The sequence below is a fragment of the Moschus berezovskii genome, chromosome 2, assembly GCF_049115385.1.
Source record: "Moschus berezovskii isolate FMDL1 chromosome 2, NW_MosBer_1.0, whole genome shotgun sequence".
NCBI classification, from domain to species: Eukaryota; Metazoa; Chordata; class Mammalia; order Artiodactyla; family Moschidae; genus Moschus; species Moschus berezovskii.
Genome location: NC_142461.1, coordinates 66,215,061 through 66,237,243, shown reverse-complemented (window position 1 = coordinate 66,237,243; position 22,183 = coordinate 66,215,061). Strand labels below are relative to the sequence as shown.

Here is a 22,183-nt window from a genome sequence, read left to right as displayed (position 1 = left end):
AAAATTAGAGACATTGTTCACATTGCTTTGAAAATAAGGCAGGATTTTCCCACATGAGGGCAGAAACCTGTATCTAAATGGAAGAGCAATCCTGTTAGCAGAGGCTTTTCCTCTGTTAGAGCAGGGATGTCAGAAACAGTTTCCAGATCCAGTGATGGAAGGTCTGTTTAACCAATCTAAATCCCACGTCTATGGTCAGGGGAAAGGGAAAAGGGAAAAGCACAAACTGACCCTTAGCATTGTTCAAGGACGATCATCAGAGGAAAGAGCAGGTGCGGAACCTGCCAGTATTTAGAGTTTTATATTCTTCATGAACAAATCCACGCATATGTACATTTGAAAAGTCAGGAAGAATACAAACCAAGCTGTTAACAGAAATTACCGCTGGGAAGGAGACTGCATAACGAAAGAGGGAAATTTTATTTTCTGTCTTATATTTCTGTATATTGTTTACACTTTTTGCAAGTGCAGATTGCACCTACAATTTTTCAAAAGATGTTTTCCATTCAGAGAAAATAAAAGCATCCTGTCTGCAGAAGCATCAAATAAGGGACCCCGCTGGAAGTGGGGCTACTGCCCAAGCAGCCACAGAAAGCTGAGGGACGTCCTGGAGGCCTTTGGGGGAGGGGACCTAAATCAGCCCAGCAGGGGACTTCCCTGGTAGTCCAGTGGTTAAGAATCTGCCTTCCAATGCAGGGGACATGGGTTCAATCCCTGGTCAGGAAACTAAGATTCCATATGCCACAGAGCAATTAACCCCACCTGCCACAACTAGAGAATCCACGCATCACAACGCAAGATCCCATGTGCCACAACTGAGTCCTGATGCAGCCAAATTAATTAATTAATCAATTAAAAAATTAAATCAGCCCAGAAGCCCCAGTGGGCAGTAGTCATCATTTCATGTCAACTGGATGGTTGTCCTGATCGCTAGACATGTAACCGGGGCCTTGAAGGTTGCAATAAATGCCCCTTTGTGGTCCTTAACACCCAAACCTTAAGTCAGGACCAGAGGCGGAGGTGGATGGGGACCCACTGGTTAAAAGAGATCCCCTCTGATCCTGCTGTAAAGTCAGACACTCAAGATCTTTCCAAAATCTACCCTGTCAGGACCCCCTAGGCTTCCCGCATCCATCCATCCACTTTACAAACATTTATTAAGCACCTACTGATTACCAGGCACATTCTAAATCCTGGAGCTGGGGTGTGAGTTTCCGATGATAGGTCTGTCTTGTGAAGCCTGAAGTCCACGGGGAAGACAGACAACCTGAACGTGTGCTTACAGCCTTGTGGCAAGCACCACGGGAAGGAATATCAGTCCTTAGGGCAAGGGGCATCAGGTTGAGGCTAGGAGGCTACTGGAAGTGATGTGTCAGCTGAGCCCTGAAGGAGGGGTGGGAGCGAACCCAGAGGAGAGGATTCCAAGTACAGGAAACAGCATGACTGGTGCATGAAATGGTAAGAAGGAAGACAGGGAGAAGACTGGAAACAAATGGATTGCATTATGAGGAGACAGCGGATACTTAGGTGGCTCCACAGAAGGTGGCTTACCTCTGGAGTACCTGGTGGGGACCCTTGCTTGTCTCAGCGTGCCTTCCTTGTAGTCTGTCTTTGAGGTCTCACCACCCTGCCCCACCTATATTCCCAAACAGTTTGATCTCCAGGCTCCAACAGACTTCAGTGCCAGTCCCGGCCCCAGCCTTGAGCAAGTCATTGTATCTCTTTGCACCTCAGTTTCCTCATCCGTAAAGTGGGACAATAGCAATACCTACTTCAGAGGGGTGTGGTGAGGAAACAACTGCCTGAGCACCAATTTTGGGCACATCGTGAGGGTTCCATCCATAAAAACTGTAGTTCTGCCTGGTTGGTCACGGCCACAGTGTCAAAGTGTCAAAGTTAAGACAGGCACGTGGAGATCATTGAACTTTTCTGTTTACTTTTAGGTATTTTTCAAATTCTTGTGACAGAATTTAATTTTTAAAATGACTGCTCCTATCATTTATTTCAACCACTGGGACCCATGCTCCTTTGTGGAACACCCTTGCTCCTTTGTGGAACACCCTTGCTCCTTTGTGGAACACCCTTGCTCCTTTGTGGAACACCCTTGCTCCTTTGTGGAACACCCTTGTTGGTTGAAGGGTGTAGCAATAACAAGACCAAAACATGTCTCTAGAATTCCACATTTCCACTTGTCAACTTCATCCTCCCCAACATCTAGCAGGTCCCTAGGAGAGACCTTGTCCCCACCCCAACCCATCCTGATTCCAGGATTTGGTTCCAATGCCAACATTAGTCTTCAAAATCAGATGAGAGAAGGAAACACTGAAATGTCACTTCTGTTTATGTTTAGTCTAAAAAAAAGAGAGGGAAAATAAGGCATTACTAATACTTAAAAGTGGCTTCCCTAGTGTCTCAGTGGTAAAGAATCTGCCTGCCAATGCAAGAGATGCAGATTTGGTTCCTGGGTCAGGAGGATCCCCAGGAGAAAGAAAGGGCAACCCACTCCAGTATTCTTGCCGGGGAAACCCCATGGACAGAGGAACCTAGCAGGCTATAGTCCCTGGGGTCATAAAAGAGTTGGACACAACTTAGCAACTAAACAACAACAATACTTAAAATATGGATTGAAACTGTGCACTCAAAGAATTAGAGTGCACAGACTCCCCTGGGACTCATAAAAGAACATACTTTTGCCCAAGATTTTGAAAAAATAGCAAGTTGAAATGAAACACATGGATTAACCCTTAGTTTTTTCAGTTGCAGTGAGAGGAGACTTATCTCCAAACTTGGTTAGCCAGCCAGAACATACATACACTTGAATGTGGAGAGCCTTTAACGAACATAAACACAAAAAGAATTTTAAAAGTATGGCTTGACAGTAGTATACATAAATTATTCATAAGTCAAATACACATATTGGGGATGAGTGTTCAAAAAATGTTTGTCCGATAGGAATGCTTGGTCAGTGAAGTTTAAAGCAACAATATGACCTCTCCAAGGTGTCATCATATCTCCATGCAGAGGGGGGCCTAGATGTTTCTTCTTGGATGCCCAAGAGAGCCATCTGCTCACACAGATAGGAGGAAGATGCAGCAGACGGAATAACTTCTATCTGAGTTTCCAGGGTCAGGTGTGTCTCTCACACTCTCAGGCAGTCCTGAAAATAATTAGCCAACTAGATGTGGACTTTGGGAGTGAAAAAAGGATCTCTCAGCAACCAGGGACAGCCAAATCTTCAGCTAAATCTTCTCCACCAGCAGGAGGAAGAAGGGAGAGCTATTAGAGGAGAAGGTGGTCCGTGGCCCCTAAGGAGAAGGATGGTGGTGGGGCTGCTGGTGGAGATACACAGGCAAGCACGAGCACCGGGACTTGGTGACCAAATTGTCCTGCCACCAACACCGACCCCAAGACAGGAAGTTCAGCCAGATTGTTCAGGAGCCTGAGCTGCTCTCTGGGGGCAGCCGGAGTTAAAGAATCAGGCTGGTTCATCTTATCTGACCCTTTGAAGGATGCTGAGACTCCCAAAGTCAGACAAAGGAGTGAGAAATGTGTCCCACCCAGGTGCTCTCCTCTCAAACACCTGGGAGCTCTGAGAGGTGAACAGGATCCATCTATGCAGTCAGGCAGTGGCACAGCCTGGAGGTCTGAGTTCAAGTGTGGACTCAGTCTCTTACAAACTTTATGAACACAGGCAAACCACTAGGTCTCCCTGAATCCTAATTTCTCCACCTCCCAAATGGACAGAATAAAACCTTTCCTACTTCCAGGGAGATGCCAAGGTGACAATCCCAACCTAAAAACAGAAAATGGACTCAAAAGCAATTAGGGACTTAAAATGATACTTTACAACTGTTTGACAATACTTCTCAAACCAACTAGAGATAAAAAGGAAAAGTGTCTGGGGCAGGTAATTTCTTTCATTTCACATGTACCCCAAGACTGATGGCACACAGAGGTGGCAGAGGTCTCCCCATCCTTCCCTCCAGGGAGAGGGAGAACTCCATGAAGACCATGGGATTGTAGACCCTGGGTCATGAGGGGTCTGCCTGGAACCCAGAGAGCGTATAGATACAGGGAGAAATTGCTCCTGAGCTGGCAAGCTCTTGCCATCGGCCGCGTCTCCCGCCCGTTGCCTCATCAATCTATCATCCTCTTAGCAGATGACACCTCTGGCAGCACCTCCCGGCAACCCGGGCATTAGAATTGCAAGAAGCCCGGCTGCACCGGGGAATACAGATGGAGGAATCTCAGATTCAAATTTGTCTAAGTATTGTGAACAACCAGACCCGGGCAAGGCGTTTCAACTGCCCTTCCACCAAAGGGAAGTGGTGGGGGTTTTGTTAGAAGTACAAATTGCTTCTTAATGCAGAGGATAAAGCTGGGCTCCGGCACCTCCTTAGAAATTCCTCCTGCTCCCAGGAAAGCCACCGCTGCATGTCAATTTTAATTTTTGAAATTTAAACCAAGGGCTTTGTGTCTAAGCTCCATCTCATCGGAGGAAGGGGAGGAATAAGTCAAAAAGGATTAGGGGCCCACTGGGGATTGCAGATCCATAGCAATTAGACTTCATTTGGGTCTCATATATTTGGTTTTAATCGCATTTCTGGATGATACAATCGACAAGGCATCAGAAATTGATACGTACGCGACTGGAGATGGGATCGACTCTGCCCTCCCCAGTTCCTGGGCTCAGCTGGCTTTGGATTCCACAATCACTCGGGTGGGTTGGGTGGGGAACTGCAGTTCATTTGGGCTGGAACTGGGAGGGTGATAGTTTGCATATGGATATTGTTTTCCTCCTCGATATCTTTGAGCACTTTATGCCTAGACTTGAAGTAGATGCAATCATTGCTAATATTCAAGTGAATGACAATAAAACATTATTCAAATAAAATAAGAGCATAAAAAGGAATAGCGACAGACACAAGACTCAAGGCAGGGGGTATAATTGTCTTTTAAATCAGAATCACAAATTTCAGCATCTTCCAAGAACTAAAGTTGAGCACGTTGCAATTTGGGAGCAGACTATAGCCACGAATATGTCACACACCACACTGACATGAGCCTATGAATATGTGTGTGTGCACTTGTGTAACATGGATTAGCGATGACAACCACATATATCCACATGGGAAGTGTGTGTGTATATCCAATTCGACATAGGTAACACACTCCAGGGTTGCCTCTGTGTACATATTCACATTGCTCTGCAAACTACTGGTCAAAATGAGCTCCATGAATACTAACAGGTTGCTAACTAGTTATTTTGTAGATAGCATACTGTTTATTAGAACTCAGTAATCTAAAAACAGAACGAAAAAGTGAAAAAACAAGAACACCACGTGGAGTATTTTCTTAACGTGTGTGTGTGTGTGTGTGTAACAGTGAAGGGAAGGACCAAGCAAATGCAGGTTCAGGTTCAGAGCAGGTGTCCCACACCACCACGCACACAGGAAGACCCCCAAAGGGAGGTGTCCCACCACAAAGGGGAGCGTCTATCTCATTTAGCACACAGCTCTGGGTGAATTCAGGGAGTTGGATGGGCCATACAATTGCCTCAGTGTACCAGGCAATTGACTCGGAGACTATGGACCCAGCAGGTGTAAGCTGATAGGCATGTGCTGAGTGCCTTACGTGCCCAAGTGGGTGTGTTTCCTCAGGAATTTCTCGACTGCCTTTTAGGAGATCTCAGGGATCATCTGATGGCAAATACCTCCTTCATCCCTCTCATTTTGCAGAAATGCCTCCTCTTCCCTTTCCTTCTCCAGAAGCTCCTGGCCTCTACTTCCTCCCACAAGGCTAGGGTCCTGAAAACCCACCCTCCGTCTCCTGTCACCCTCTAATTCTTCCTCCCGCCCTCCTCTGGTCCCCTCCAATTCAAGGCTGCAGCCCAGCCCAGCGGAGATGCACCCTAAAGGGTGAGAGTCTACCCTCCCATCTCCCCACATCTTTTCACCCACCCAGGCAGCACAGACAAGGCAGTGGCTGGCAACTGGGCTAGAGATGGAGCTATTCAGAGCCCATTTCCAGTCTTTATGTCCAGATGAACATCTGGAGGCCCGGTCCCGGGACCAGGCTGACAGAGACATCAAGAGTCCATAGTCTAGAAACATAATTTAATGCATCGCGGCAGGTCTGAGGCGGGAGTGCGGTGTCGAGATGGATTTTCTGATTGCTGGGATTCTGCTGAAGGTGGGATTTCAACTGATGGACAGGGACATTTGCACAAGTATTTCAGGTCACAAAGAACACCCCAGGGAGCTAGTGCTCGCTTTGGCCTACCTCGGTGGCCAGAGCTGGGAGCCCTCAGTCTCAGGGCTCTCGGAGGAGGAGGGGGACTGGAAGCACTCAGGCATCCCGCCGGGGCCTGTCCAGTCCAATCAACTCTGCAAAGTCTGCGCTGCTGCCTCCCTGGCTGGGGTTTCAGGTTCACGCTCATTTCTCCACTGGGGCATCCCGCTCTCCCGCCCCGAGTTGGGGCCAGGGACCAGGAGCCCAGCCAGGAGCGTGGCGAGTCATAGACACACGGAGGTCGGAAGCAGGGCAGGAAGGACAGCGGGGGAGTGTCTTTTCCAATGATGACAGCAAGTGTCACGAAGCGAGAGTGGTCCTCGCCAGGGAACAGAGCGCCCCCACGGGCATAGCGCGGCCTGAAGCCACCCGACCTCGCGCTCCCTGCTCCTCTAATCCGGGTACAAAAGAAAGCCCGAGAAGGTGCTGTACTTGTTGTTATTGCCTCCGTGCGCCTTTCCGCCGTCCAGCTTCACATACACCTCGTCCCCCGAATCAAGGTGTAGCACCACGCTGTTACTGGCGTAGTCGTAGTTCTGATCGGCATCCTGCGCGATGGCGCTGGCCCGGACCTGGGGGCGAGCCGTCAGAGCGGGTGGGCCCGAATACCTCCGCCTGGGCCCTTGCCCGACCCCCCACGTGGCGTGCCCCCGGGTCGGCCTTCCGCCTGCCCCTCCAGGGTCCACGCTCCCACCCAGGCTCCACGCTCTCTCTCCAACTTAGCCAACTCCTTCCCGGCACCCTCGTTTCCACAGTCGCCAAATCCGGGAAGAAGGGAGGCAGAGGGCTTCGGGGACACTGACCCAGTGGGGAAGAGCGGGAACCAGGGGCCAGGGCCAAGAAGAAGGGAGACGGGAGGGTACAGGGGAGAATGGGGCGCACAGGGAGATAAAGAAGAATGAGGCTTCCCAGAACCCCACGGGGCTTCAGGCGGCTATGCAAATAGCAGGGGAGTGCAATTTGGGTAGTGGGGAACCCAGCCTCCGGAGCTACGGGGTAAAATGCGACCAGGACGCACTTGGAGACGCGATGCTGCGGTGCGCTCGCTACCAATGGGGAGAAAGAGGCTGAGTTCCCAGAAGGTTTGGGGCGCTGGGTGGGAACGAGGGTCCGCGGGGACTTGCGCGGGTGGAGGGGTAGCGGGGGTGTCACTGACCTGCCCGTTCTTGCAGAGGTCCGCCCACATGCTGGTGCCGTCGCCGCCGCGCATGAGGATGTGGTAGGTGAAGAAGTAGATGCCACGCACCTGACAGCTGAACTTGCCTGTAGTAGGGTCGTAGTGATTGCCGAGGTTGGTGACCACGTCGTCGAATTTGAGCACCTCGTAGCCTTCGTGGGGGCTCTTAAGACCCACGTAGAAGGCGATCTTGGGACCGCTGAAGGCGGCGCTCAGCGCGCCAGTCACTTCGCCCTCAGAGTCACCGCCGCCCCCGGTTCCGCCACCCACCACCCCGACACCTCCTGCCGCGCCCGCTGTCAGCTGCAGGCCCGGCAGCCCGGGCCGCCCCGAGTCGCCCTTCTCCCCCGGGGGACCCCGGGGTCCAGGTGGGCCCGGCTCTCCCGGGGGGCCCCGAGGTCCCGGCTTGCCAGGTCTCCCCGGGTCGCCCTTGGGTCCCTGGATGAAAGGGGGCGGAGGGTTAACGCTCAGGTCCTGCATGACTTCCAGCGCGGCAGTGCTGGGTCCGGGCGGCGGAGCCTTGGCTCCCGCCGGCCCCCCGCCGGGTGCGGCGGTGTAGGGGTCGCAGATCATGCGGCAGGTGCCCATCATCTCGTAGTGCGCCGCGCCGGGGGGCGCCGCCTGCAGCAGCAACGGCACGGCGATAAGCAGTCCCAGCGCCATGGCCAGGAGCACGCCGACGGCCGCCAGGCAGGCGCGGCGCCGCCGCTGCCACAGCCGGGAGGCAACCGCCACCAGCTCCTCCTTGCCGCCCGGGGAGGTAATGGTCGGGCGGCGCAGGCGGCCCCGCTCCCCGCGCTCGGGGGCGGACTCCGCGGGTCCCGGTCGCGCCCCCGACGTGGCGACCCCCTCCTCTGGGCGCGCAACTACTTCAGCGAGAGGCACCCTGGCCCAGGCGCCGGTGCCCACCGCGCTGGAACTGCTCAGGAGAGCCGCGGAACCCAGCGGGCATGGCGGGGGGCGCACAGGACGAGCCCGGCGCCCCGCGGATCCCGGCGGCTGCGGCCGGGGAGCCCCGGGTGGGAAGGCGGCGTCCCGCGAGGGCTCGGCCGCACTGCCTCCTGCCCGGCTCGGCTGGACTCAGCAGGGATCAGCGCGCAGGGAGGGCGCTCGGGCTCCGCGGCGCGCTCTGCTCTGCTCTCCCGCTGCTCGCTGGCTGCCGCGCGGAGGGGGGACCCAGCTACCCTGACGTAAGGAGTCCGGGGCTGAGCGGCGGAGGCGGCGAGGAAGCAGCGCGCGCTGCCATCACTTGGGAGACGGCGCCCTCATGTCATCAGCCTTCGGTCCTCCTCCTATCGGGCGGCGTCCCCGGCAGAGGCGGCAAAGGCGCGGTTCCTCCTGGCGGCGCCTGGGAGCCACAAGTGGGCGCCGCGGGAGCAGCCCGGACCCAGCTCCTCAGGCACACCCACCAGCGGCCACACTCACGCGCCTCCCACCCGCCACACACTTACGGGCGCACACAGGCACGTCCACAGGGCCACGAAGGCGCCCGGAATCCCGATTCCAGCAAGGTCCTTCGGGGATCACCTAATCCACTCCCTTCCTGCAAGCAGGACTAGACTTAAACTCCCCTAGTCAAGGAGAACCTCAGTCCCTTAAGCCCAGGAGAGAAGAACTTTCTGAAAGCTCTTCGGAGTTAAGTCTTCAGAATGGAATAAATCTCACTTCAGGGTCTTTGCACACCTAACCGGAGGACTCCAAGCTACCAAAGAGGTACCGGAAAACCAGCCCACCAGCTCTTTGAGTGACTCTGAAAAGACGAAAGCCCCCAGTACAAGAGTCTACTAGCGAGACTTCTTCCCTGGGAGTCCAGCAGTTAGCACTAGGCGCTTGCACTGCAGGGGGCGTGGTTTCAATCTCCAATCTGAGAACTAGGATCCTGCCTGCTGCCTGCCAGGTAGCGGAAAGAAAAAAAGAATAGACTACTCTCAACTTTTTTCCACCCAAAGAATGGTCTGCCCTTGTACTCTGTATAAAGTTCATTTAAATCCAGATCCCTGGCACCCAGGCCTTGGTGGTAACCTTGGTGCCCTCAGCTTCATTCCTATCCCACCTCTGCCAGGCAGATCCACAGACAGATTCCTTTGGACATTCTCAGTTTCTGGTCCTACTGACCTGGGTCGAGTTATTAAAAAAAAAAAAAGTCCAAAGCCATTCTGAGCCAGAACTGTGATACCTAATTTAGAAAAGAATTAGGAAGACCTCCAGTTCAGAAATCAAAAGCTCTGTTTTCTGGTTCTGTTCTTGCCCTGCATATGACTTTGGGCAGATTGTTTCCTGCTCCAAGCCTTCGTCTTCCTAAAAGGCAGTCTTCCTGACAGGAGAATTCACCAGGAGGGAATGCCTGGGAGGAGAGTCAGTGGCTGATGTCAGTGTTCGGCAGAGCCTCAGTATCTCTGGAACAACCATACGCCTTCCTGAGGCTATTGCTTTTGAGGAGAACATTCATTTATCAGGTATTGTGTTGTCGTGGTTTACTTAAAAATTCATTTTGTTTCTTTCTGGTTACTCTGGGTCATTCCCCCTCTCCACTTCACACGGTCTTCCTTCATTGGTGTCTCTCCCATGGCATAGCAGAAAATCTGGCACCTGGTAGGCCCTTACTACAGATGTGTGGAAATGGTGACTGAATCTAGCTTGAAGCAAACTTGACCCAGGTGAGAAGAGGGAGACGGGGCTCATTTATTGAGCACCTACTGTGATGCATCAGCACTTGCATGTGCTGCTTCACTTACTCCTCCCAACAGTCCTGCAGATCAGCAATCATTCTCCACTGTTCAGATGAGAAGACAGAGGGTTTAAAAGTGTGAAGTGCTTGCCCAGTCCTCCACTCATATAACAGAGCTAGACTCCTCCTCCCACCTGGATCAGGGGCTCTAAGAACCTGGCAGTGAATATAGCACTGGCCATTAGCTCCTGGCCATGTTCTTTACTGGTTGGTTGGGTCCTAGGAGTCCTCCCTTCCCTTCCCTAAGGCAACCTCTAGAACTGAGGAGCCACAGTGATTCTAGGAGCTACACTGCCTAGTTCTGGTCTTGGCTCCGCAACTTCTTATCTTGTGTGACCTTGGGCAAATTGCTTCACCTCCCTGAGCCTCAGTCCCCAGGTGTGTAGAATGGGAACGACAGATGTCCCTTTTAAGTTATTGAGAGATTTGGTTTTTGTTAGTAGCTAAGTCATGTCTGGGAGAAGGCAATGGCACCCCACTCCAGTACTCTTGCCTGGAAAATCCCATGGACAGAGGAGCCTGGTGGGCTGCAGCCCATGGGGTCTCTAAGAGTCGGACACGACTGAGCGACTTCACTTTCACTTTCATGCATTTGAGAAGTAAATGGCAACCCACTCCAGTGTTCTTGCCTAGAGAATCCCAGGGACGGGGGAGCCTGGTGGGCTGCCGTCTATGGGGTCGCACAGAGTCGGACACGACTGAAGTGACTTAGCAGCAGCAGCAGCAGCAAGTCATGTCTGACTTTTGCCACCCCATGGACCGCGTGGCCAGTGCTGGAAGCCACTATGTCCAGATGTCACCTGTGATTAGCAGAGCGCTCATTACCTGCTCAGCCTCTGTGTTTCCTGTTCTTCTTGTTTAGCTGCTAAGTCGTGTCCTACTCTTTTGCAACCCCGTGGACTATAGCCCATCAGACTGCTCTGTCCATGGGATTTCCCAGGCAAGAGTACTGGAGTGGTTTGCCATTTCCTTCTCCTAAATGAGTTAATTAATATAAAGGCCTTAGAACAATAGCTGGATCAGTAAACGTTCACAATTATTATTAACTAATAATACTTCGGACCTCCACCATCACACTTAAGACTACCTCTCAAGTGAAATATGCGATCAGGAAGCCCATGTACGGTGGGGAAAGTGGATTTATTTCAGAAACAGGGAGACCCTGAGATCATCCACACATCCTATCCTTCTGGGAAGCAGAGGAGGACCGCAACATCTGTTCCACATTCCCCTGAGACTGCCCTGCTCTGGCTTCCTGCCCTCAATCGAGACTGCCCAGTGTTTTCAGTCACTGGTTCCACCTGGACAAACATTTTCGAGGTATACATTCAGTTTGAGTTCCTCAGCCCTGCAGACCACCATCTCCCAGTTCTAGTGCTTTCGCCCCTGCAGGATTTGGGCAGGGAAGAAGGAAGGAGGAGCAAATGTTTGCTACTCAGGCTTTTGCTTTCACAGACCTCAGACAAAGCAACCTTTCCAGGGGATCAGCATTCCTGGGAGAAACTATAGATTTGCAGGGAGGAGGGCCATTTCCCAAGGCCAGACCTCTACCAAGGGCAGGGAAAGCAACAGCTAGTGCAGGCGGAGAGCTGGCAGCCTCCTCCCCACCAGCCACATGAGTCATGGTGAGGTCCTTCCCCTGCCCTCCCTCCCTCCCTTCTAGTGGCAGAGTTAGACAGAGTAGCCTGCTAGAGTGCTAGACACACCTTCTCATCTCCCGGCTTTTACTCCCCCTGGAGGGACCAACGTCATCATCAGTGACCGTCTTCTCATTAATATTAATTATGACCTTTATTAGCATAATGCCTTCCGTTTAGACTGTAGTTTTACATTTCAAGGCTCAGTAATGGCTCGATCTGCCCCAAATTGCCCTTAATAATCCAGCCTGCTTTCCTTTCACCAATATCCACTGACAGTATACTATGTGCCAACTAACCAACTCCACCTTCTCACATCCCAAAGCCCTAGTGGTCACACATACAGCTTGACACTTGATCACACACTGTCTTATCTGCTACTTTAATGACTCTCCACCAGCAGTGAACCCCACTCTTCATTCATCAGCACTGCAGTGTCTTCAACCCAGCATGACTTTCTCCCCTCATCTACCCTCCCTAATTATCCTTCAACTCCCAGTGAAGTCCCTTGTCCGAAGTCTTCCCTAACCTCTTCCCAAGGAGAATTGATAATTCTTGCCTGTATACCCTTAAATTACCTTGAATATACATACTCTGGCCATCATGTTTCATACAAATATTTGTTTACTTGTTAGCCTCCCCAACCAGGGTATGAGCTCCAGTAGGGCAGAAAGTCACACCATTTATTCATTAATGCATGTGTCATTCATTTGTCCCACAAATATTTATTGACTCCTATTGTATGCCAGGCACTGTGTTATATGCTGAGTGTGCAGAGGAGAATAATACAGGTATGGTCCTTTCCATTCTTTCTCTCCTGCAAGGTTTCCTTAACTCCCTCCACCTCTTTCTACTTGTGTTATTCGAGTTTGCATCTAAACAGCCACTATTTGGCACGGCTGTGTGTTGGCTTTCTTTGCCTTCTTTAAATTAGACTTGTGAGCCAATTGGACCACAAGCTCTTTAGAGACCTCATCTTGAATACACTGGCCAAACTTTTGCCTCCATCCCCAATGGGAAGGACATCATGATCTGAATTCAGAGAGGTAGGCTGGGGTCACATCACACAAAGTTTTAAAGATGGGAGACACTTGAGCATGTTTATTTGCTTATGAAAATGGCACAGTATGAAGGGAGAAACCAACAATCAAGAGAAAGCTGAGATAATCCAACACCTGAAGTTCTTAGTAACTGACCCATGACAGATGTCCAATAAAAGTTTTATATCTTTAGCAGTTATAATATGGGTAATATTTACTGAGCACTGCGACGAGTTGACTCACTGGAAAAGACTCTGATGCTGGGAAAGGTTGGGGGCGGGAGGAGAAGGGGACGACTGAGAATGAGATGGCTGGATGGCATCACCAACTCTGTGGACATGAGTTTGAGTGAACTCCGGGAGTTGGTGATGGATAGGGAGGCCTTGTGTGCTGTGATTCATGGGGTCACGGAGAGTCAGACACGACTGAGCGACTGAACTGAACTGAACTGAACCATGCCATATGTTCAAGTTGGTTTTAGAAAAGGCAGAGGAACCAGAGATCAAATTGCCAACATCTGCTGGATCATGGAAAAAGCAAGAGAGTTCCAGAAAAACATCTATTTCTGCTTCATTGACTATGCCAAAGCCTTTGACTATGCCAAGCCTGTGTGGATCACCATAAACTGTGGAACATTCTGAAAGAGATGGGAATACCAGACCACCTGACCTGCCTCTTGAGAAACCTATATGCAGGTCAGGAAGCAACAGTTAGAACTGGACATGGAACAACAGACTGGTTCCAAATAAGAAAAGGAGTACGTCAAGTTTGTATATTGTCACCCTGTTTATTTAACTTATGTGCAGAGTACTTCATGAGAAATGCTGGGCTGGAAGAAGCACAAGCTGGAATCAAGATTGCCGGGGAAAATATCAATAACCTCAGATATGCAGATGACACCACTCTTACGGCAGAAAGTGAAGAGGAACTAAAAAGCCTCTTGATGAAAGTGAAAGAGGAGAGTGAAAAAGTTGGCTTAAAGCTCAACATTCAGAAAACTAAGATCATGGCATCTGGTCCCATTACTTCATGGGAAATAGATGGGGAAACAGTGGAAACAGTGTCAGACTTTATTTTTTGGGGCTCCAAAATCACTGCAGATGGTGACTGCAGCCATGAAATTAAAAGACTCTTACTCCTTGGAAGGAAAGTTATGACCAACCTAGATAGCATATTCAAAAGCAGAGACATTACTTTGCCAACAAAGGTCTGTCTAGTCAAGGTTTTCCAGTGGTCATGTATGGATGTGAGAGTTGGACTGTGAAGAAAGCTGATTGCCGAAGAATTGATGCTTTTGAACTGTGGGGCTGGAGAAGACTCTTGAGAGTCCCTTGGACTGCAAGGAGATCCAACCAGTCCATCCTAAAGGAGATCAATCCTGGGTGTTCATTGGAAGGACTGATGCTAAAGCTGAAACTCCAATACTTCGGCCACCTCATGTGAAGAGTTGACTCATTGGAAAAGACTCTGATGCTGGGAGGGATTGGGGGCAGGAGGAGAAGGGGACGACAGGGGATAAGATGGCTGGATGGCATCACCGACTCAATGGACATAAGTTTGAGTGAACTCCGGGAGTTGGTGATGGACAGGGAGGCCTGGCATGTTGTGATTCACGGGGTCGCAAAAAGACGGTTACAACTGAGCGACTGAGCTGAACTGAACTGAACTGAACCATGCCCAGGTACTCTGCCAAGAATTTTAGGTATATTAATTCTTGTAATGTTCTATGAGATGTGTGTCCCTGTTTTATAGCTGAGGAAACACAGGGTGGTGGTATATATATATTTGACAAGATATCATCTTTGTATGTAATGTTTCTAGTAGTTGATCCAGGTCATGTTGGGATTCCAGATGTGTATCTCCAGATCTGAAGTGCCAGCCACTAGGTCACTGGCTGAAGAATTCATGTGCATTTACTATTACCTCCCAACTAAACTGTAAGCCTCTCAAGAGCAGGGACTATTGTGAGGACATAGTAAATGTTCAGTAAACATTTATAATACTTTCACTATTTTATATTGTTTAAAAATTTTACTTGCTGCTGCTAAGTTGCTAAGTCGCTTCAGTCGTGTCCGACTCTGTGCGACCCCATAGACGGCAGCCCACCAGGCTCCCCCGTCCCTGGGATTCTCCAGGCAAGAACACTGGAGTGGGTTGCCATTTCCTTCTACGTTACCTCAAGTCATGATTTGCTCAAGGAGTAAAAATTTTGCAAAGATAGTCTTTGTGGTGGAAGAGTAAGAAATGAGGGCGAAGAAGGAGCACCGACTTTGTCAGCCTTTTAAGTTCCAATTAGTCTTTGCAAACGGAGAAGGCAATGGCAACCTATCGGGGACCAGCCTCGATATGGCCCAGGGAATCCTCGGGATGAACGGCGTCGGCGTCAGAGAGAGAGAGAGAGAGAGAGACAGGGGCTGATGATTCCTTGGTTTACGCTGGAAACCAATAAAACCCCAGCACAGGGTTTGCTCTGTTTACGTAGGCTGCAGGCGCCCTCTCGAATCACTGGAGGTACACCACCAGGGCACCCCCTCGAGTGGGTCTTAGAAGCCCAGGCAGATAAGTAAACTCAGATGGCCCAGCGCTCCAAGGATCTCAACCAGAAAAAGGAGAATAGAGAAAAGGATGGAAAAAGAGAAAGAATGACACGGGGAGACCAAGCTTCAGTGAGCAAGGCCCAAAACTTTATTTTCCAGTGCTGCTTTTATACCCTAAGCTGTGCACATAAAAAATAGAGAAAGAGAGGTATAGAGTCACACCAAAATCACGCGGGGTCAGCAGTCTTGACCCTTATCAGGATCAGGGCTCATTTTTGTATGTCTCGTGATATACTAAAGTTTTGGGTGGTTTACATCATCTTCTGGCCAGGTGGCCTGCTAACAGTTTATGGCCCTCTCTCCTAACAAAGGTTAGTTAGCTAGAAAAAGTCTTATATTCTTTTAAGATGATTTTCCTAAAGTCAGGTGCTAGACATATGACAAAGTTACATTCCTATAAGGCAAAGGTGTAGTGAGCTACAAGAAAGGAATTTATTAACTTAAGATCTGATGTGGTTAAATCAAAGGCTACTACTTATATTCTCTATATGTGATTAATATATTTCCAAGGATACAATAGATAGAGGAAACTTTGCAGCAAGCATTGATTCAACAATGAAATCTTTTTTAGTACTATTCTAATGATTTTAACTTCTTCAACAGATTCCTGTATTTTAGAATATTAGGCTTTCTGTCCTTGCATGGCTGGGAGGCTATAAACAGTCACATTCATAGTAGTAAGAGCCCAGACAAACTTGTCATGCAAGTTAGAAAGCTATCAGAGGGGCTTGGATTGGAACACTCCTATTAAGCCAAGGAGAACTTTTTAACTACAGCTCTGAATTAATGTTTTCAGAGAAAGGTGGTTGGCAGGAAGCCCCCGTAAGTATTAGAGACTTGGTAAGAGGCGTAAGATAGTAAGGCACTCAGACTCCGGTTTTCTTTGGGGTAGATGCTCAGGTAAGTCCAGGGGGTTCCTCGAGTCCTGATTAGCCTTTGCCTGTCAGGCCTCTTCCCCAATTGACCTTTGCCACGGGTAGGATTTCCCTCGCTGGCTCCCGGCAGCAACCCACTCCAGTACTCTTGCCTGGAGAATCCCAGGGATGGGGGAGCCTGGTTGGCTGCCGTCTGTGGGGTCGCACAGAGTCGGACACGACTGAAATGACTTAGCTGCGGCAGCAGCAGTCTTTGCAAAATCCATAATGATCTTCCTCCATTCCTCCCACCCTCCCTCCCTTCCTTCCTTTTCCTTTCTTCCGTCCTTCTTCCCTCCCCCTTTCCCTCTCTTCTTTCCCACTTTCCTTATTCCTTTGCCCATTCAGTCTCTCGGCAAGAATTTTGTTGAGCACCTACTGTATGCAGAATGCCCTGCTGTGCCAGAGTAGGATTAGTGGGAGCATGGAATGGAGGAGTCATGATGAGGTCCTTACTAAAGAGCTTACAGACTTAGTTGGAGGGACTAACAAATAGAAAGCACCCAAGTAGCCACATAATACATCATCTAGGTGGTATAGACAAGGGTATAGACAGGAAGAGGTTGCTAAAACCAAGGCATTGTGGTCATGGCCCTTGAGGAAGTCTGTCCCAGGATAAAGAGACAGAGAATAACCTTAAAGGACAGGTAATATTTGAACTGATTGGGTATCTGGGTGGATAATGGAGGTCAAGTCTTCTAAGGAGTGAAGAGAAGGCTTGTCCATACAGAGCAGAGGGGACTGTGCAAGGCTGGTGTAGATGATAAGCTGCACATTTGACCTTTCCCAGCAAGTCGCCCCACCACCACCTCCCTGCAAATGTTGATTACTCTGTCCTCTGGCTCTGTTTTCTTTATGAACTTTCTAGAGATATTGTTGTAGGCATTACCCTCTCTTTGTATATCCAGTCCCCAGCCTCCCAGTCTTCAACTGTGTTTATTGAGTGATGGCTTTGAAAGAAAGATAAGGGCAATAACATTTTCTACTCTGTGCGGGGCACTGGGCTAAGTGTTCTATGGGGTATGGGTCCCACAGCCTCTCCCAGTTTTTTCAGGCCGGAAGAGGTGCCCCATAGCTGTGGACCAGAGAGTGGCTAAGGCTGAGTACACAGGCTCCTGCTCTTCTGAGAGTCAGGGCCACCGTGACCTGAGGACTCTGTTTCCATTTCAGCTCCTGAGATGCTGAAGGGGGAGGAGGAGGAAGAGCACTCCAGCCTCAGGCCTTGAAGATATTCAGACAACCCTACTTAAGGGCCGATGAGGAAGTGCCCGCTGGGCCCATTAGCCCAGAAGCAGCAGCAACACATTTGAGTCAAGAGGGTCAGCCAGCCCTTGAAAGTGTATGCCTGACTCTTCTAGGTGAGGAACCCAGATTTATCTCTGCTTTGATGAGCTGGCCCTGGCTGGGTCCTCACAGAGCTATGGGTCTGTAGCTATCCCTCATATGTTTTCTCCAGGACTCAAGTCCCCTGAAACAGCCCCAACTGCCCAAGACAGCTCTCTCCGAAACCCCAGGGAATAGTGATTTAAGCTGGGACTCCCCCACTAAGCCACGGTGTGCCAGCCATTCGGGTCACACTACCCTGCATCTCTCGATCCTCTAGCAGGCACTCCAATTACTCATCAATGCAAGCAAGTATTCATTGAGTGCCTACTAAGTGCAAGATATGGGGGATACAGCTGAAAGCAGAGACATCCTGTCCTTGTTGACTGAGTAAGCTTACAATTTTGGTAGATTACTTTTCCAACCTCTTCTCTTGTCTTCCTGATAATATCCACCAACATGGACTTCACCTCATCCAAGCCATCTATGCCTGGGACTGGGGCAATACATGTGACAATCTCAGATGGCTTTTGTGGTATCCTGCTTCTCTGAGTGTGTTTCCCCTATGGGAGACTGTATGTTCCTCAGGCAAAGACACTTCCATTTGGTCTCCTCATCCCCACAGGACTGATCCTGGGACTGGTCACTCAGTATGCATTTGTGGGATGGAGCAGAATGAAACAGGAAACCCAGTGCTAGGCGGTTTTTCTCTGGGCAGCACAGCAAGCCACCAACAGCCCCAGAGGCCACCAGAGAAGTAAGTGTAGCTTCTTACTTTTGTTTTCTTTGCAAGTTTGCTATTAATAAAGCAAGTTTCCACATCCTGAAAATGTGCCTATGGGTTGCCAATGGAAGCAGGCTTTTGATTCAAAAATTCATCTGAGACCGTAAGGATTTCCCCTAGAGGGAGACTCAGTTCTTTGTTTATGCACATGTAGAACTTGGCCATAGAGCAGGGCCCTCCTCCTACTGCACCAACACTAAAGGGACAGCTACCCCAGGCTAGGCACTGAAGGCACTTCTTGGCCTTGAAGCCACAGACAAGGCAAGTCAAGGCAACAAAAAATATACTGCTACAGTGTTCCTGGGCCCTTAGCCATCTCTGTGAACTCCTGAGCACATGGCTGTATCTTCCACTACCATCTTACAGTGACTTCCCTTATCACCATCTTCTGAGTCCCTGGCAAGCATTTCTTTTCTTTAGGATCCTGTGTTCACTGATTTGATATAAGGGTGGGATGGCAGGAGTGGTGTGTGTGGATGATAGCAAAGACCCCATCTCACAGTGCAAAAATGTCCTGTGATCCTATTAAGACTCAGTCCTACTAGCAGCTTGTCTGCTTCTTGAGCAAGGGAAGTCCAGCCCCTTTCCCGGGTGCACCTGGCAAGCCTGCTGCTATCCATGGTGCTAATGGCTGTGGCTGCCAGACTTCCCTTGGCAGGAAGCGATCATGTTTCAGAAATCCAAGAATTTATTCATGTTCCCAGACTTTGATGTGAAGCCATAGCTCTGTGAGGAAATATTAGATGCTCCACACATGCCCTATCTCACCAGGCCTCACCCCTGCATAGACTTCCCCTCTGACAAGCAGAGAGATTGGATAGCTAAAAGGAATTGTGTTTTTTTTCTCTCTGGTTCCCTTCTTCCTTTTTCTTGGCTATTCACTGTGTACCATGATCATACACACACCAAGAGCCAGAGCTGTAAATGAAGAAATCACTAACCCTCTCCAGCAGTCACTTTTTCTCTCTGTCAAGAGAGAGAGAAATCAAGCACAAGATTTAAAATGCAGCTGTGACAAACCAAAAAGGCTTCTTCCAAACTCAAATACTTTTGAGTTTGCACATTTTTTGCACTGTAAAGTGTGTGGTGCTGGTAAGTTCAGCCAGGGAGGGCTACAGAGCTGCAAGAAGATGGTCATCTGGTGGGCCTGATTGAGAATCATCAGGAACTGGAAACACCCACCCCATTCCCATCCCCAGCCAAAGAGTCCAGCCTCAAAGTGTCATCCCCCAGTAACAAAGAGTCACTCTTGGGGATAAGACAGCAATTCTCAAAGGATTTTCCATTAGCTCATTCTTGAAAGGAAAAAAAAAAAAAAGAAGAGTATTCCTATGTAAAATTAGTTTGGAAAACTCTGAGTGGAAAAATTTGCATGTGTATGCTTGTTGAGCTGATGCACTTTTCAGAACTTTCACTAGGCCAATATTCATTATGCTATTTTCCCCTGACCAGCTTTGATGCAATCACTAGAGCATTCTTGCTTGGGTTCCAATCTTGGCTCTGCCCTTGAGTAGCTGTGTTGTCTCGAGCAAGTCCCTCACCCTCTCTGTGCCACTGTCTCCTCAGCGGTGAAATGAATATAATAATACCTACCTCAGAAGATTGTTGCGAAAGTTAAATGACCTAATGTGTGGAGAGTCCTTAGAAGAGTGCTTGGCATGTAATAAGCCTTAGAAAACTGTTGCCTATTCTGATTACTATCAAGGCACTGATATTTGTGAAACTTATCTGGGAAATGCTAGGTAAAGGCATTGTCTATGGAAGGTTCTTACAGAAGTGGCACACAGTCTTTTGCAAAAGCTGTTTCATTTTCTCTAGCTGGAATGTCCTAGCTCAAACTTATGATGGATTCTTTTGAGCCTTTGAAACAATTCAAGAGTTTCTTCCTCAGATAAGCCTTCTGTGAATCTATTCAGAAAACTACTCACTCTAAAATCTTAAAGGAATATTGTGGGCTGGAGTTGCCTTGGATCAGAGAATTTGCCACAGTAAATTGCAATGATTACGTGTCTTTCTCCCACAATGGCTGTGACTCTTCAAGGGCAAGAACTACATTCCATTTATCTCTACGGCCCCAGCAGGTAGCACAATGTTTGGGACGCACATGGTGCTCATCATGGCTTAATTAATTAATCATGAATGGTTGCATGTTGCCTGGAAAGGATGACACATGAAGTCTTCCACTGCTTACTAGCACAATGACGTGAGAAGCATGGCAGTCTCATGCCTCCGCCACTAATCAACTGTGTGATCTTGAGCAAGTCACTTCCCTTCCCTAAACCTGTTCCTTATCTTAAAAAATTAGCAATACTCGTTACCTCTTAGGGCTTGAGGAGTAGAGGTAAATGTCAATCCTGCCCACTCCCTCACACCCCCCACGTGCGCACACCTATCTCCAAGCTCTTAGCTTCACCCCACTCCAGCCCTCCAGGCTGTACACACCTTTCTTCACCCCCTTAACCCCCAAAAAAGTAGGGCTAACCCTACTTAGCCCTGATGCTAAAATGAGTCCTTGTCTGAGAACTGAGCACAGCTACACCTCCCTGAAGTCCTCTTAAAATGCATATACCCTAGGGGAGGGCATTCTACTGCGTCCTTAACACTTTAGTCTGAATTACTTTGGTAGAGGTTTTCTGAGATGCTTGTGCAGCCTGGGAGCTGGGTACCAGGGATCAGTAAAGCCTGACCAGGGAAAGGCAGCCTGTGAAGTGGAAAGAGAGTGGATCTTGGTGCCAGAGCTGAGTTCAGATCCTAGCCTCTTCCTGCTGGGCAACACCCCTCTGAACCTGAGCTACCTCACCTATCAAATTGGTGTCTTAACCCCTCACAGAGTGCTAGAGAGAGCAAACAAGACTGTATTCAAAGTGCCTGGCACTTCTTGAACACTGAGGCATTTTGGATCCCTCTCTCCTGCCTCTCACAGTGAGAGAAGTGACATGAAGAGGGAAAGGGGTAGATGTGGGGATAAGGCTTGGGCTGACAATGGCTGTCATGCTAGGAGCTTAATTTTTTATTTTTTATTGGAATGTAGGCAATTAATACTCCCATGGACAGAGGAGCCTGGTAGGCTGCAGTCCATGGGGTCGCTGAAGGTCGGACACGACTGAGCAACTTCACTTTCACTTTTCACTCTCATGCATTGGAGAAGGAAATGGCAACCCACTCCAGTGTTCTTGCCTGGAGAATCCCAGGGACGGGGGATCCTGGTGGGCTGCCATCTATGGGGTCACACAGAGTCGGACACGACTGAAGCGACTTAGCAGCAGTAGCAGGCAATTAATAATGTGATAGCTTCAGGTGAACAGCGAAGGGACTCAGCCATACATGCACGTGTATCCATTAGGAGGTTACTTTTCATCAGGGCTGGCCTGGTGGCCGGGGCAGGAGTTGGGGTGTAGGTATGGGGTGAGGGAGTCTCTCAGATGTTGCTCATCAGCCTCCCCTCTCCAGAGAAGGGAGAGAAGGTGGGTAGCTGGCCTCTCGCCCTGACTCCCCTTTTGGTTCTCCAGCTGGAGACACTCTGCTTTGGCCTTTTCAGCCACGTGTTGGCAAAGCTACTCTACATGCAAAAGGGTAGCCAGCAGGCCATGTACAGCCCATGTTGATACAAAAACGAGAAGTGTCTGCAGGAAACACAGGTGGCCACAGGCTCTGTCTCCAAGAGGAATAGTGAGGGAGCATCAGGGCTGGGT

The 22,183-nt window shown here is 49.5% G+C and overlaps 1 protein-coding gene across 3 annotated transcripts; it reads right to left on the bottom strand.

Moving 5' to 3' along the window:
* Positions 1–6,683: 6,683 nt before the first annotated feature.
* Positions 6,684–8,131, bottom strand: C1QL2 (complement C1q like 2). 3 transcript variants are annotated; one of them, XM_088842270.1, is made up of 3 exons: positions 7,735–8,131; positions 7,448–7,695; positions 6,684–6,863 (listed from the first exon to the last, which is right to left on the bottom strand). In XM_088842270.1, the coding sequence occupies exons 1-3, from the start codon at positions 8,129–8,131 to the stop codon at positions 6,684–6,686; spliced, it is 825 nt and encodes a 274-aa protein (XP_088698396.1). The 3 variants fall into 3 exon arrangements, with proteins under 3 accessions (XP_088698396.1, XP_088698398.1, XP_055254394.1); XM_088842272.1 differs by having other exon boundaries at positions 7,448–7,934; positions 7,983–8,131; XM_055398419.2 differs by having other exon boundaries at positions 7,448–8,131.
* Between the last annotated feature and the right edge of the window lie 14,052 nt (positions 8,132–22,183).

Bases quoted from the DNA above. Each gene is read 5' to 3' on its own strand.
- C1QL2 (XM_055398419.2), bottom strand. From the start codon at position 8,131: ATGGCGCTGGGACTGCTTATCGCCGTGCCGTTGCTGCTGCAGGCGGCG. The intron at 6,864-7,447 runs GTCAGTGACACC...GCTCGCCCCCAG, and splicing joins ACCTCTGCAAGAACGGGCAG to GTCCGGGCCAGCGCCATCGC.